This window comes from Gossypium hirsutum, chromosome A10 (assembly GCF_007990345.1).
Source record: "Gossypium hirsutum isolate 1008001.06 chromosome A10, Gossypium_hirsutum_v2.1, whole genome shotgun sequence".
NCBI classification, from domain to species: domain Eukaryota; kingdom Viridiplantae; phylum Streptophyta; class Magnoliopsida; order Malvales; family Malvaceae; genus Gossypium; species Gossypium hirsutum.
Window position 1 is genome coordinate 14784982 of NC_053433.1, and position 13355 is coordinate 14798336.

The 13355-nt window shown below is 30.2% G+C and overlaps 2 protein-coding genes and 1 long non-coding RNA gene across 4 annotated transcripts; all 3 read right to left on the minus strand.

Annotated features, from left to right (window-relative positions):
- Positions 1–642: 642 nt before the first annotated feature.
- Positions 643–3730, minus strand: LOC107915348 (glucan endo-1,3-beta-glucosidase 8). Its single transcript, XM_041078778.1, has 2 exons — positions 3274–3730; positions 643–1959 (listed from the first exon to the last, which is right to left on the minus strand). Exons 1-2 carry the CDS (start codon positions 3609–3611, stop codon positions 777–779), a joined length of 1521 nt encoding a protein of 506 aa, XP_040934712.1. The 5' UTR covers positions 3612–3730; the 3' UTR covers positions 643–776.
- Positions 3731–4128: 398 nt separating this feature from the next.
- Positions 4129–6256, minus strand: LOC121208235 (uncharacterized). Its single transcript, XR_005903199.1, has 2 exons — positions 6176–6256; positions 4129–4374 (listed from the first exon to the last, which is right to left on the minus strand). It is a non-coding gene; the product is annotated as an uncharacterized lncRNA (long non-coding RNA).
- Positions 6257–10313: 4057 nt separating this feature from the next.
- On the minus strand, positions 10314–13152 carry LOC107897500 (iron-sulfur assembly protein IscA, chloroplastic). Of its 2 annotated transcripts, none has more exons than XM_016822983.2 (2): positions 12612–13152; positions 10314–10626 (listed from the first exon to the last, which is right to left on the minus strand). In XM_016822983.2, the coding sequence occupies exons 1-2, from the start codon at positions 12991–12993 to the stop codon at positions 10484–10486; spliced, it is 525 nt and encodes a 174-aa protein (XP_016678472.1). In that variant the 5' UTR covers positions 12994–13152; the 3' UTR covers positions 10314–10483. The 2 variants fall into 2 exon arrangements, with proteins under 2 accessions (XP_016678472.1, XP_040934713.1); XM_041078779.1 differs by having other exon boundaries at positions 10314–12001; positions 12612–13114.
- Between the last annotated feature and the right edge of the window lie 203 nt (positions 13153–13355).

Consider the following 13355-nt stretch of genomic DNA (forward strand, 5'->3'; position numbering starts at 1 on the left):
TTAAAACTTAAAATCTCCAAATTTGTTCATTTTAAACTAATATTTGTTTTCTTGAAATCAAAATTCAAAATCTTGATAATCTTTCTCAACTCCAAAGATGCTCGATTCCCATCTAAAGTTAGACATCAAATTTCATGATCTTTTAAGCTTATCAAATCGGCTTTATATAAGGTTAAACTCAATATATTCTTGAGCTAAAAGTTGGGCCCATACACATAATAAAAAAAAAATTTTGAATTTTTCCAACACCATAAAAAAATTTTCAATATTCAAAATATTATTAAAAACCATTTTGCTCAAACCAATTTAGGATTATATTTGATTAATTTGTACCATGTTTAGGACAAGCACTCTAGGGTGTTAACCATTTCCCCTTGTTGAAAAGAAAGCTAAGACTTGTCCTTTTTAACTCTTTAAGTGATCACCAAATTCAAATTTTAACTAAATTAGATAGATTCGTTACTAAACACACCTAAAAAATAGAAAATATGTTTGCTTTTAGCATGCTAAATTTGTGTTTGGAACATTGTGATTGTTAATAATGTTGGCTATTAAATTGCAATTTTTAATAATTTAGTGAAGAAAGTGATTAATATTGAGTGAGTAATTATGTTGCTTTTGAGTTTCTGTAATAACTTGGCGTGCTAATAAAAACTTTCCTTCATTTTTTTTTTCAAAAAGTAAAACTCCCCTATTATTACATTCAACTTCCAGGTTTCACTTCTTCAAAAAAAAAAAAACCTTCCGCTTTTCACGAATTCGAGAAAATGTCAAATTTATGCAAACCAAGCAATGCAAATGCCCACAAAAAAGTAAAATATAAGTGAAGGAGAATGGCTGACAGAGGGAGAAGAAGAAGGAGAGTCGGACGAAGAAGATGAGGATGAAGATCCAGATGCAGACGACGAAGAATTGGATGTTGCTCGGAAAGATTTAATCATAATTGGGAACTTGCAGGTCCCATTAGATGGATCTTCCTTGACAATCTTAGCTAAACCTTGAAAATCACATGCAACTTTAGTTTGATTGGCCATTTGGTAGTACATGTTGAAGGCAACCGACGCATTCACGGCAACGCCCATACCAGAACATGAAGCCCCAGGTACCAAGGTAGTGCAATCGGTATTATTGCAAGCCCATGCCACCTTTACAGCCAAATCTTTTTTGTTGGAAGCATCCTTGTTATACACACACCATTGCTTTTCCATGTATGGGACATTTTTTCCACCAACAAGCGACTTGTTTTGTCCTTTCCCTGACAAATCAAGTGCAAACTTAGGTTGTCCATCAAAGCTGAAAATTCCCCAATGCCTCTCAAACATTCCTGGATCAATACTCTTAAGATCTTCATCCAACAAAGAGAATATATACACTTCAGGATATTGTTTCGGGCGAAGTGGAGTTCCTTCATTTCTTGCCATTCTCTTTAGTAACCCATTATAGAACCTTTTAGCATTTTTTGTTGTGGCATAAATATTGCCATCAGTTGGCCATCCAACTTCCCCCACGATGATTGGTATATCCAAGAAATTAGCTACTTTAAGTGCAGCGACGAGAGTGTCAATATTAGCATCTAAAACACTACGATATTTAACACCATGATCATCCATAGAGTGTGAATCATCGTTATCAAAGAAGGCATAAGATTCAGGGAATCCAGGATTTTGGTAAAGATTTAGGAAAGGATAGATATTGACGATAAAAGCAGCATCATTTTTTTGGAGAAATTCACATATTCCATTCATGATATCTGCCAAATCTTTTCGAAATATTCCATCTGACGGTTTGTAAGTAGGTGTAGTGTAAACATCACCATTGAGTGGTGTTGATACTTTGATATCTTTTCCAACTCCAGCTTCATTTAATGCCTTCAAAATGTTTTTCATAGCTGGGAGTAAAAGGTTGTTGAACGTCCCATTGTAAGCTGTTAGAAATGCTTCATTTCCTACTGCCACGTATCTGTAAAATAGTTTAAAACATAAAACAATTACATTTAATAATCTATAATTCTTTTTTATTGCTTTAAATAACTTATGTTTGATTAATTAAATACTATTTTCACTGAATTAACATTTAATTCACAAACCTTTTGTTAGGTTCCATAAATCGCATTTAGTTTATACTTTTGATTAATTTTACCTCATCTTATTTTATTCTAATAATTTCAATAAGTTTGTGTCTATTTAAAAAACAAAACCAAAAAAAAAAAACAAATTGAGCTAATATGGATATTATGATTAACTCTTTTACTTTATCTAAAATATAAAGTGGAAGATAAAATCATTTCAAACTACGTAAATGATAAACATAATATTAATAAAATATATTTTAATAATTTCTATAAGTTAGTTTTAGACTTGTTCATAGGTCAGGTTATTTGTCTAAGCTTAAAAGTTCATCTAAAATTTGGCAGGGTTTGAACAAAAATATTAGGTCCGTTTAAAATACGAATTCGGATTGGGCTTTAACATTCAAGGCACGAGTCTAGATTGACCCGACCCGACCCGATTTTAAGTTGATAATACTTTATATTATGTTATTTTTATATATTATGTAATTTATAACACATAAAAAATAAATCTATACTAAATATGTAATATTACTCTAATGTAAACATTAAAATAATGTTAGGATGATCATATAAAAATTTTCAATAAATAAAAAATATATAAACTTATTAAATATTAAATTAAAATAATATAAATATTTTTAAAAATTTTAAAAATTAATATGGGTGAGCCTAGATGGGTTTGGGTTATTCTTTTTGCAAATATGGACGAGCTTGGGTAAAATTTTAGGCCCATATTTCAGGTCAGGACGGGTTTGAACAAGCATAAAGTATGTTGATCATATGCTTAGACCGGCCCAAACCTAGCCCGACCTAGCCTATAAATACTTCTAGTTGGTGTCTAATTTTTTTTTAAAAAAAACTAATATGTATATTTTGGTTAACTCTTTTACTTTTAACTAATTATAATGTGGAAGATAAAATCATTTGAAACTCTTGTAAATGATAAACATAATTTTTTTATTGTATATTTAAAGTATTATTTATGTCCGTTTATAAATTATGAAGATATATTTTTAATATTTGTGGTTGTCCCTCCCCAAAATGTTATTCCTAAAATTCAAATCTAAGTTCTCTTTCTAGGAGTACAACGTACCTTATTCCTATACCCAACGCTTGTTATATTTTAATATCATGAAACAATAAAATATTGTTATATAATAATGGATTGAAAATGAATTTTATTCCTATTGATAGAAACTTACTTGAAGTTGACACCCTTTTTACCCATATATGCAGTGATATTAGCTTTAACCCAAGCTTGAGCTACACTATATTTTTTAGAAAGACTTTCCAAAGAATGATTGGGGATTCCCACCATAACCTCAATATTGGTTCCAGCCAAGGCGTTTAGAATGTCTGCATCAGCATGGAAAAGCTTAACCTTTTTAATGCCATTATCTTTTAACATGTTAACAACAATCTTAGGGTCTAAAGGATGTGATGCTATAACACCCCAATTGACACCAAGGCCTTGCACTACAATACTAGTAGGGAGAAATATCAATACATATGCCCATAGAAAGAACTTAGCTTGAACCATTGTGAAGACTTGTTTAAATGAAGGCACGACTAGTTAAGTTGGAAAAAGGAAAACTATGGTTTTTCTTTGTTTCTACAAGAAGTAAAGCTATAGGTTTCCGTTTTTTTAAGTTTTACACTAATTACTGGAAAAAACAAAACATGAGATTTATAAACGTTACTATATAGAGGTTTGGTGTAGAGTTCTTGGTTGTACGAGATATTAGAGAAGACACTAGTATTGCTTGGTGATTTTTGTAGTTGAGAAGTTGTCCTAGGAAAACCCCCGTAGATGTCGTTAGAAGCTTCAATAGTTTTCTATTTTTAATTTTGGTAGAAACTATGCACGTAAACAAAAAAATTTAGGGTAAACTATCTAATTGGTGACCTAATTTTTTGAACGTTTTCATTTTAGTCACCCAAGTTGTAATATCCCTTACCCGACCCGATTGCAGAGTCCGAATAACAAGATGTCACATTCGTTGTCGAAGCAACTATAATCAATTATATAGTAAAATGATCATTCAAACATAAAAACATGTCATAAACACATTTACAATATGATATATAATCAAATTCGAGCCTTAATCGAGCTTACAAAATTTCATTTATTGACCCAAGCACGAAATAGGATTAAATTGTAAAGTTTTAAAACTTCGAGTCAATGTCGCGACGTGAGGGAGTTCCTCGTCGCGACTTAACATATTGACTTGGCCTCTTTGAGACAATGGGTTTCCTCATCAGGTCGTGGCCTAAAGTCCAAAGCTCGTTGCTACAACCATCACCTGACGTCACAACATGAACTCTGTTTTTAGTGCAAATAAAGCCATTTGGTATCTATTTCATGTCAACCTTACAAACTCACCATTTGGTGCAAAGTTCACAACTTTTCCTACACAAAAACATATCAATACACAAACCAAACATTGCAGATAACTATTTCCAAATCAACAAATTCAATATACCTCAATTTGGCACCAAAATATATCAATTCCACCTATTGAATCACAATCCATTCAAACATGCACATAGTCATTCAATATCATCACTTTAACCATGTTAATTCATACTCAACTATGTCATATCTAATGGCATACATATAGCTTAACATATCACCAAAATATACACACATATATAAGAACATTAGCCTTCCCAAAATCAAACATTAGCTAGGGTTTAATCAAAGCTATCAATACCAAATCAATATAACAACACCTATGTGCATGCCACATAATCGTATCATATAGTACTTCAAATATATAACATTCCAATTCATATGCAAATGTCACACCAATCACTTTCCAATACATTATAACATGCTCATTTATTCCATTTCATTTTAAACATTTCAACCATTTCCAAGCTTGATAGCTCTTTCATATTTATTTGGCCCCAGGGCTCTTTTTTACTCAATTCGCATAATATCATATTTCACATTTCCATTACATTTTGTTCATTACCATTTAACCAATTCATGCACTTTTAACGCTATTAACCAGACACAGACTCGGTACGAATACACGGATTCATCATCCTGGGTTGTCCGGCGATGATGGTTTTACTCAATAATATGACCCTATGACATACCAACTATATTTGACGCAGTCCGAACAACTAATAGGGTAACTAATAATCCAATTTCATTATAAGTTCGATTCTTATTCTATTGATTTTGATATCACCAATTCATCAATCAAAATATCATTTCATACATAGCATATCACGATTTATCTCAATTCTAAGCCAATTTCACCAAGTTATACAATTTTTAATTTTATTCAATTTAATCTTCTATCTCAATAATCAAGCAAATTCACACCAATATGATTCGATTAGTCATAATCAACTATCAGTTCATTAATTATCTCAAACTAAAATTCATCATATTCAATTTATCAGTCAATTGATCGTTTCTCTACGATTTAGTCCATATATCACGTTTTGTACCAAATTGTAAAAATTCAATCAAACATACACAAATTTATAATTAAAACATATAACAATTTAAATACAATCATATCATATGAACTTACCTGGTCAAAATAGAAAACAAGTTGAATTGCAATGACTAATCGATAATTTTGCATTTTTCCCAATTATCCACGGTTTAGTTCAATTCCGATCAGATAATAATTCAATTCAATTCAATTTATCAATTCTACACATCTTATATCATTCTATTATAAGCATATATGAGTTCAATTTCATTATTTGAATGCCTCTAAAGTTTTACGTTTTATTCAATTTAGCCCGAAAATTGAAATTGTAATATCTTTCAAATTTCAGCCTCGATTTCAAAACCAATCTCAATATTATCTATAATTACAAAAATTTCACATCAATTTTGAAATTTATACACTTTAATCCCTATGTTCAAAAACTAGTAATTAAACTTTACAAACTAGTCCTTTTTCATTTCTAAGCTTAAAATCTAACAATTTAGTACCAATTTCTTCAAGTATTCATTAATGGAAACTTTTAGAAACTTTAACAGTTTTGCAAATTAGTACATGGATTAGGGAAGTCAAGCTCCCACTAGCTCAAGAACATAAAAAAAATACAAGAAAATGACTTAAATACACATACCAATTGGGGACCGATACAAAAACTTGAAAAAGATGGTTTTCTTCCTTCAACATTCGGCTATGGAATTGAAAAAGAGTAAAAGATGACAACTTTACCTTGTTTTTGTCCTATATGCTTTGATTAATAACTAATTAATTATAATTAACCTAATTAAACATAGTTAACTAATTTTAAGCTTAATTACGAGGTTAGGGGATGAAAAATAGCTTTTTGGTTCTTTAGGAATTAGTTCAATTGCTCAATTGGTCCTTCAATTATTTAAAAATCCATATTGATTAATTTTTACAATTTTTACAATTTAATCATTGTACTTTAATTAACTATCCAATTGATAAAATTAAGAGACCAAACTCTAATTAACCTTAGTACCAACCTCAAACATTGGAAATGGGATTCCGAAACCGCATTTTTTGACACCACTGACTTTCGGATCGTTACACAAGCGTTAAAACTCTAACGACGGTTAACTGTATATGCCACATCATGTTTGCACTTTCATTTTAGTCATTCAACAAATTATATTTTAAAAGTATAGATTGGGGTAAAAAAATCAAGGATTAAAGTTAAAAACCGGGAGAAACTAAAATAGTATATAAAAATTATCAAAATGTATTAAGATTCAAAATTATAGTAAAAAATCAGTTGACATCATCAATGGATAAAAAAATTTCAACAATTTATTTAATTCATTTTGATGTTTTGAAATTATTTTAAAAAATTATCAATGGAAATTATTGTCTTTAATAATTGTCCATGAAACCTAAATTTCTTTTGATTATATGATTTTAAATTTTCCATGCTAAACTAAAAGTAAAGGAAAATCCTTGAAATTAATTAATTTTATCTTCTATTCCAAACAAAACTCATTATTTTTTCATCATTTCTTTACCCAAACGAAAAGCAAGCAATTTTGCAAGTATCTTTTCCTTTACTTTTAGCTTAATATGGAAGATTCGAGATTATAAAATCAAAATATAATCAAAAGAAATTTTATTTTCGTAGAAAATTATTAAATATGAGTTATTTGAGTTGATTTCGTAAGGATAATCTAGAAATATAAAATAAAATTTTAAAATTTAAAAGGAGGTTAAATTAATTAATTTTAATATTATAATAACAAATTGGTTGACATTATTAATGGATAAAAAAATTTCAACTTTTTGATGTTTTGAAATTTAAATTTTCAATATTAGAAAAATAAATTTAAAATTTCTGGTAATGGGATAAACAAGTACAATTTAACAATTTTTGTGTATTATTTTAGTTTCTACTGCTTTTTCATTTTAATCCTTGATTTATTTTTATCCCAATCAATACTTCTAAAAAAATATTTTTTGGATGACCAAAATGAAAGCGACCTAAAAGTTGGATAACTAAAATGAAAGTGTAAACATGATGTGGCATGTGTAGTTAACTATCGTTAGAGATTTGACACTTGGGTCACTAAAATAAAAGCGCCCTAAAATTTGGGTGACCAATTAGGTAGTTTAGATAAAAAAATCAAAAGTTGGTTTAAAATATCAATTTTTTTTAACAATTGGTATGGGCTGGTACGTATTAGTACCAATCAGTGTTAATCGAAATGGTCCAAAACACACCAAATTGATATCGGTATGGTTCCGGTTACCATGTGTATGATGGAACCAAAAACCTCAACTACCACGTAACCGAATACAATAACTTGTTGCAATCAATTTTTCGTTAAAAAAAATCAACTTGACAATGTCGCGACCATTATGCCTTTGATTTGCCAAGGAGTTGCCTCGATCACAAGCAGGGGCGAAGCCAAAAAAATTTTTTAGGGGGCGGATGAAATTTTAATTTTTTATAGTTTATATTTTTATAATTTGTAAAAGATTAAATCGAATTTTTATAATTTTAGGGGGCCAAAGTGTAATTTTACCTTTACTAATTTAAATTTTTTAAAAATTTTCAAGGGTCTAAAATGTAATTTTACATTTTAAAGGAGGCCGGAGCCATACCAGTCCCTCTGGCTTCGCCCCTGATCACAAGACAATGTCACGACACCAAGGCCTTTACCTTGCAGTGTCTCGACCCTAAACTTTATAAGGGCAATTGATGGAATATTGACTTTTACAAGCCTTTGCCTATTAATTTTTATACTTAGCCTAAAAGACAACAATTAAACAACAATTAGAAATTGCTTTAGATAATTTTCAGTTTTCTATATTTTTTCTACTGCCATATTTTCTAGGTTAGTTTTAAGCAAACTTTTCATTTTGTTTTATCATTTACTTTCATTTGGTGAAAAGGTAGAAGAAGTTTTACTAGATGAAAGATTGGATACAGGCTCTGTAGAAAGAACTCCAATAGTTTGATCGAAATGAACTATGGCAATTAGTGTCAGGGCACACATGCTGCAACATCATTAGAACAAAATGGATTTTCAAGAACAAAATAGATGAGAGTGGGGTTATTACTCACAGCAAGGCAATGTTGGTAGCTCAAGGATACAAACAAGTTGAAAGGATCGATTTTGATGACACATTTGCTCCAGTTGCTCGATTAGAGGCCATTCAATTAATCTCAGCAGTGGCTACTCACTTTTATCAGATGGATATGAGTAGTGCCTTTCTCAATGGCTTCTTGAAAAAGTGTTAAGTAATAGTGTTTTAAGACATAGTGAAAGTTTAATTTTTTTTATACTGAGTTATTGTGATATTTATAGTAATATAATTTAACTGAAGTTATACTTATGCGAGACGGTAAAGTCAATTCCGAATTTCAGTCGAACAACCTTTTTCGCTATTCTTAAACCACAAACAGCTTCAAGTGTGAGCTTAAAATATCACAAATCAATAGCACAAAATGAAGACTTTATTAACTTTCATTAGGAAAGTTAATTCTTTCTATAACCAGAATTATGTGTTTTTCCCATAAAATAGAATTTATTTTGTAAAATAAATTATCACTATTTTTTGACTGAATAATGACGACATTATGTGAAGACTGTAAATAGCTCAACACATAGTTCCCATTTATAGAGAATCAGTCCGAGAGTTATGTTTGAATAAGATTTAATTAAATAATAATTTTAAAATAGAAAATTAAACTTCTACTCTAAGTATAGGGGTAGTGACATGTCCTAAAATACATTAGGGTTTGGCCTCTATCCACAAGGCTTAGTTGGGTCTTTCATGTATTAGATATAATTATATGTGTTATCTGAACTTTTATTCAATACTTATAATTTATTCAACCTAATATTTATTTTTCTTTTTTTTAAAATATTATTTATTTAATCAATTAATTTAATTAATTTAATTAACTAAATTAAATTCCCAATTAAATTATTTTTCCAACCCAATTATAATTCCCTTAAAGTAAGCAGCTTGACCATATTAGAATCTATGATTAAAATATATTTAATTGTCTTATTCAACAAATTCACGATGATTAATTAATTTAATTCTCACTTCGAACTTTAATTATTTAATTATAATTAATTAAATAATAATTTAAAAATTTTAAATTAATTTCTAAAATCTTTTATATTTAGCAAGAAAACCCATTCACTACGGATAGTGATACCTGCAATCAATTTCTCTTACTTCATCGATTTCATTTCATTTTATTCATCTATGGTTATCTCGAGCTAGTAAAGGGATTCATGGGGCATATATAATTATGAATCAAATAATTTGTAATTAAATTTTGACTCTTCGCCTATTAAATACTAATATTATGTAGTCATAAAGTCAACTCTCTTTATTATATATCATTACAAAAGCTATGCTCATCTAATGACATTATCTTAAGTGTGTTACTTCATAAAATAACTTTAATCTCTTTGAAAATAATTATTTTCTTTTAACATAATCTTATTTTATCTCATTATTACCATTACATCTCTCATTTACCATAACTTTTGATTTGTTTTTGACCAATGATATGACCGTGCAGTAATTTATGTCATACATCTTAAGTTAGCTACATATTTCACAATAAATTTTGATAATTTCTCAGATATCATTCATCATTATTATCTATTTTGTGCATTGCGTTCATTAAATTGTTTTCACATTTTTGCTTTCGACAAAAAGGAAAAATGCAATCCTCGAGTAAAAATAATCCATCGACCCTTCACTCGAGCATGAAGAAGACCAATATCAGTGTCTGAGCTTCGAACAAATATATATTCCTTCTAAAAGAGAAAATAAGGTATGAAAGGTGCTAGAAATATGAAATCAGTTAAACATGAAAGATTTACAGGCATAATTTGTGTGTTGTATTACATGAAACGGATGGACTATCATTATCTATTGGACTGTCTTTGTACATATGATTTCACATTTCTGCTGTAAACGATTTACCGCAACCGCATGTCTGGGTAGCATTGGGGTTCCTGAAAGAGAAACCTCCACCAATAAGAGCATCACTGTAGTCTAACTGCATTCCAAATAAGAAGAGAAGGCTTTTTGGATCACACACTGCAAAAACAAGCAGAGAAGGGATGATCAGCCATTTTGCCTATAAGTCAATTAAACCATCCAACTCTTACATCAATAGACCTTAAGAAAAAGAACAACTCTCACGTCAACAGAAAAAGAACAATGAAACAAGTATGTTCTTAAAGCATCAGTTTCATTCAGTTACAATGCCATTCAAATTGCAAAGTCATTCTAACAATATGATAGAGCAGGGAGCCTAATTTGTACTGACAAGTCGTTTTTGGATAGCCTAAACTATCTGTACAGGCACTAGAGTTAGCAAATATCATTAGCATGTGGTACAAATAGCACTCTTTATCTTTCATAAGACATTGCCATGTTAAAATTATTGATCATCATCTCATTTCCTCATACAGAAATAAACTGAGAAAGATAGAGAGACCAAAATATCTGAAAAACAAGCATCCTTCATATCATCTGAAGATAGGGAGGAAAAAAGCACGAAATATAAGCCTGCTTCCTTTTATGCAAAGATGCTACACTCCCAAACAAAGTTCATAATGAGTTGAAATCATATGACTCCCTTAATTCATAGAAATCTAGTTGTTGGATAACAAATGCAAAATGCTTGATGATCAGAAAACTGGTATAACATATGCCAAGCAAAAACATTAAGCGGGAACAGAACCTCTTATTTGCATGTAGAAATCTACAAACAATAATGCCAAGAAAAAATCTAGACAGGGCTAAATGCCAAGAAAATAATGCCAAGAGAAGTTACAAAGTTTGAATGTTTCAATAGATAATTCCTCCAATTTTTGTAGGAAATCCAATAAAACACATAGAACCATGGCTAAATGCTCAATTTGGGACCAAATCTATTAGCATCTAAGTGTAACCTTTCATTTCAGTCCATTAAAGGTTCAACAATTTTAAATTTTAACAAAGACTTTAATTTGATAAAAGCAGTATGACAGTTAAAGACTTATAGCTATTTGGAGGACATGCACCAAATAATCAAAAACAAATAAATTCTTATTATCTAAGTTGTTGATTATTGTAATTTAGAAGCAGTTTGTTGATAATGATGAGTGAAGTTGAATTTTAAATTTAATTCTTGCTCCATTTTTTATATTTTTTCTTTAAAAGGTAAAAGTCTATTCAATGAATTCAGGTTGCTATTGAATTCAGATTTCTATAAATAGCTGTACTCAAATATAATAGCATAATAAACAAATTCAGATATCAAGAAAATTAACCGGATTAAAATATAGATATTTCAGAAATTGCTGCCATTTCATAAATTGCTGCCACCCACAATCCATCCTCTCTTAAACTGCCTAAATAACCCCATTCAAGCAAACATCAGGTTACACTCCAACTTGTTTTCATAAGCAGTATTGTTTGCAGCTACCTGCAGAATATATATTCCCAGCATATTACTCTCTATTCATTTGCTAACAATGATCCCATTAGAGATTAGAACTCAAAACACATTTAGAAATTAAAGTTTTTTATTTTCGAATTTTTAGGTTTAATTTTATCTCCATCTTTTATATTCTTCATTCTTTTATCATTTCGTTCTTTTATCATTATAATAAAATTATCTTTGTCCATGGTTTTTTATCCTCTTAGGAGGAATTTTTTCAGGTTAAAATTGTGTGTTCAATTTCTTAACTTATTCCGCTATTTTTCTTGGTCATTCCTTAATCGGATCGATCCTAACAGTAGACATGTTACAATTCTTCCATGATTAGAACAGAATTTCCCAAGATTTCAGACTTGGTATCTTAATTCAATCAAATTTTGGAGCTTTTTTCCTCGAAGTTGAAGAATCTATCGAACTATTATTGTATTAACAAATTTAGAGTTGTCAGATTTCTATATAAATCTAATGACTCATTTTCTCTCAAAAATCCTAGAATCAGAATATTAATCCGGCTCCTTTGCCTTCTAATCACATTAGAATGAAGTAAAGAACAATGTATTTAACAAAACAAGGGATAAAAATGATCAAAACTCACCGATCGTAAATCCGTTATATTCAATGATAGAGTCATCGGCTCTAGCATTAGACCTCTTCTCAAAATCCATCGTATAAGACATGCCCGAACACCCACCTTGCTTAACCCCAATTCTTAAGCACAAATCCTCATCACGCTCTGCTCTCATTTTATTCAAGTGCCTCAAAGCATTATCCGTCAACGTAATAGCCGGTGCCAACCCCTCCGCTGTAGGAGCCGCTGGAACGGCGGTTGCTCGAATTGAAAGGGGTTTTCCGCAGCTGAGACTGGATCGGGAAAACCGTAAAGAAATGGTACTTTGGGGTAAATAGAGTGAATGTTTCGAGTGGTTTGAGAAGCGGAAAAGAGCTGACCAATTCGTCGAGATCGAAGTAATAGCCATAATCTGTTCTGATGAGGAGAACCCTAATGAGAAAAAAGAAAATAATTTTCCTCCCGGTGGGTTTCTTTGGCAGATGAAGTTACAGCGTTTGGTACGCAATTATTGGAGATCTTTTAAAAATATATTGAACGATCAGAGCCGTTGGGGAAATATAAGGCTGGTATGGGTCAATTTTGAATGGATCAACGGTGGAAATACATTTGTATTACTTGCACTCTCTTTTTTTCTTTTTTTCTTTTTTTGAGGCCTGCAATTTTTGCTTTCTTTTTTCTTTTCGTTGCTATTATTTTAAGAATTTTTTTAATAGCAAATAGATGAATTTTGGAGGAAGAAATAAAAAAAAATTTTGGAAACATTTTCAG

What these genes read in the sequence shown, in the direction of transcription:
- LOC107915348 (XM_041078778.1), bottom strand. Translation starts at nt 3,611, where the DNA reads ATGGTTCAAGCTAAGTTCTTTCTATGGGCATATGTATTGATATTTCTC. An exon ending in AAAAAGGGTGTCAACTTCAA is followed by an intron (nt 1,960 to 3,273) that starts GTAAGTTTCTAT and finishes ACTATTTTACAG; the next exon opens with ATACGTGGCAGTAGGAAATG.
- LOC107897500 (XM_016822983.2), bottom strand. Translation starts at nt 12,993, where the DNA reads ATGGCTATTACTTCGATCTCGACGAATTGGTCAGCTCTTTTCCGCTTC. An exon ending in ATATAACGGATTTACGATCG is followed by an intron (nt 10,627 to 12,611) that starts GTGAGTTTTGAT and finishes TTGTTTTTGCAG; the next exon opens with TGTGTGATCCAAAAAGCCTT.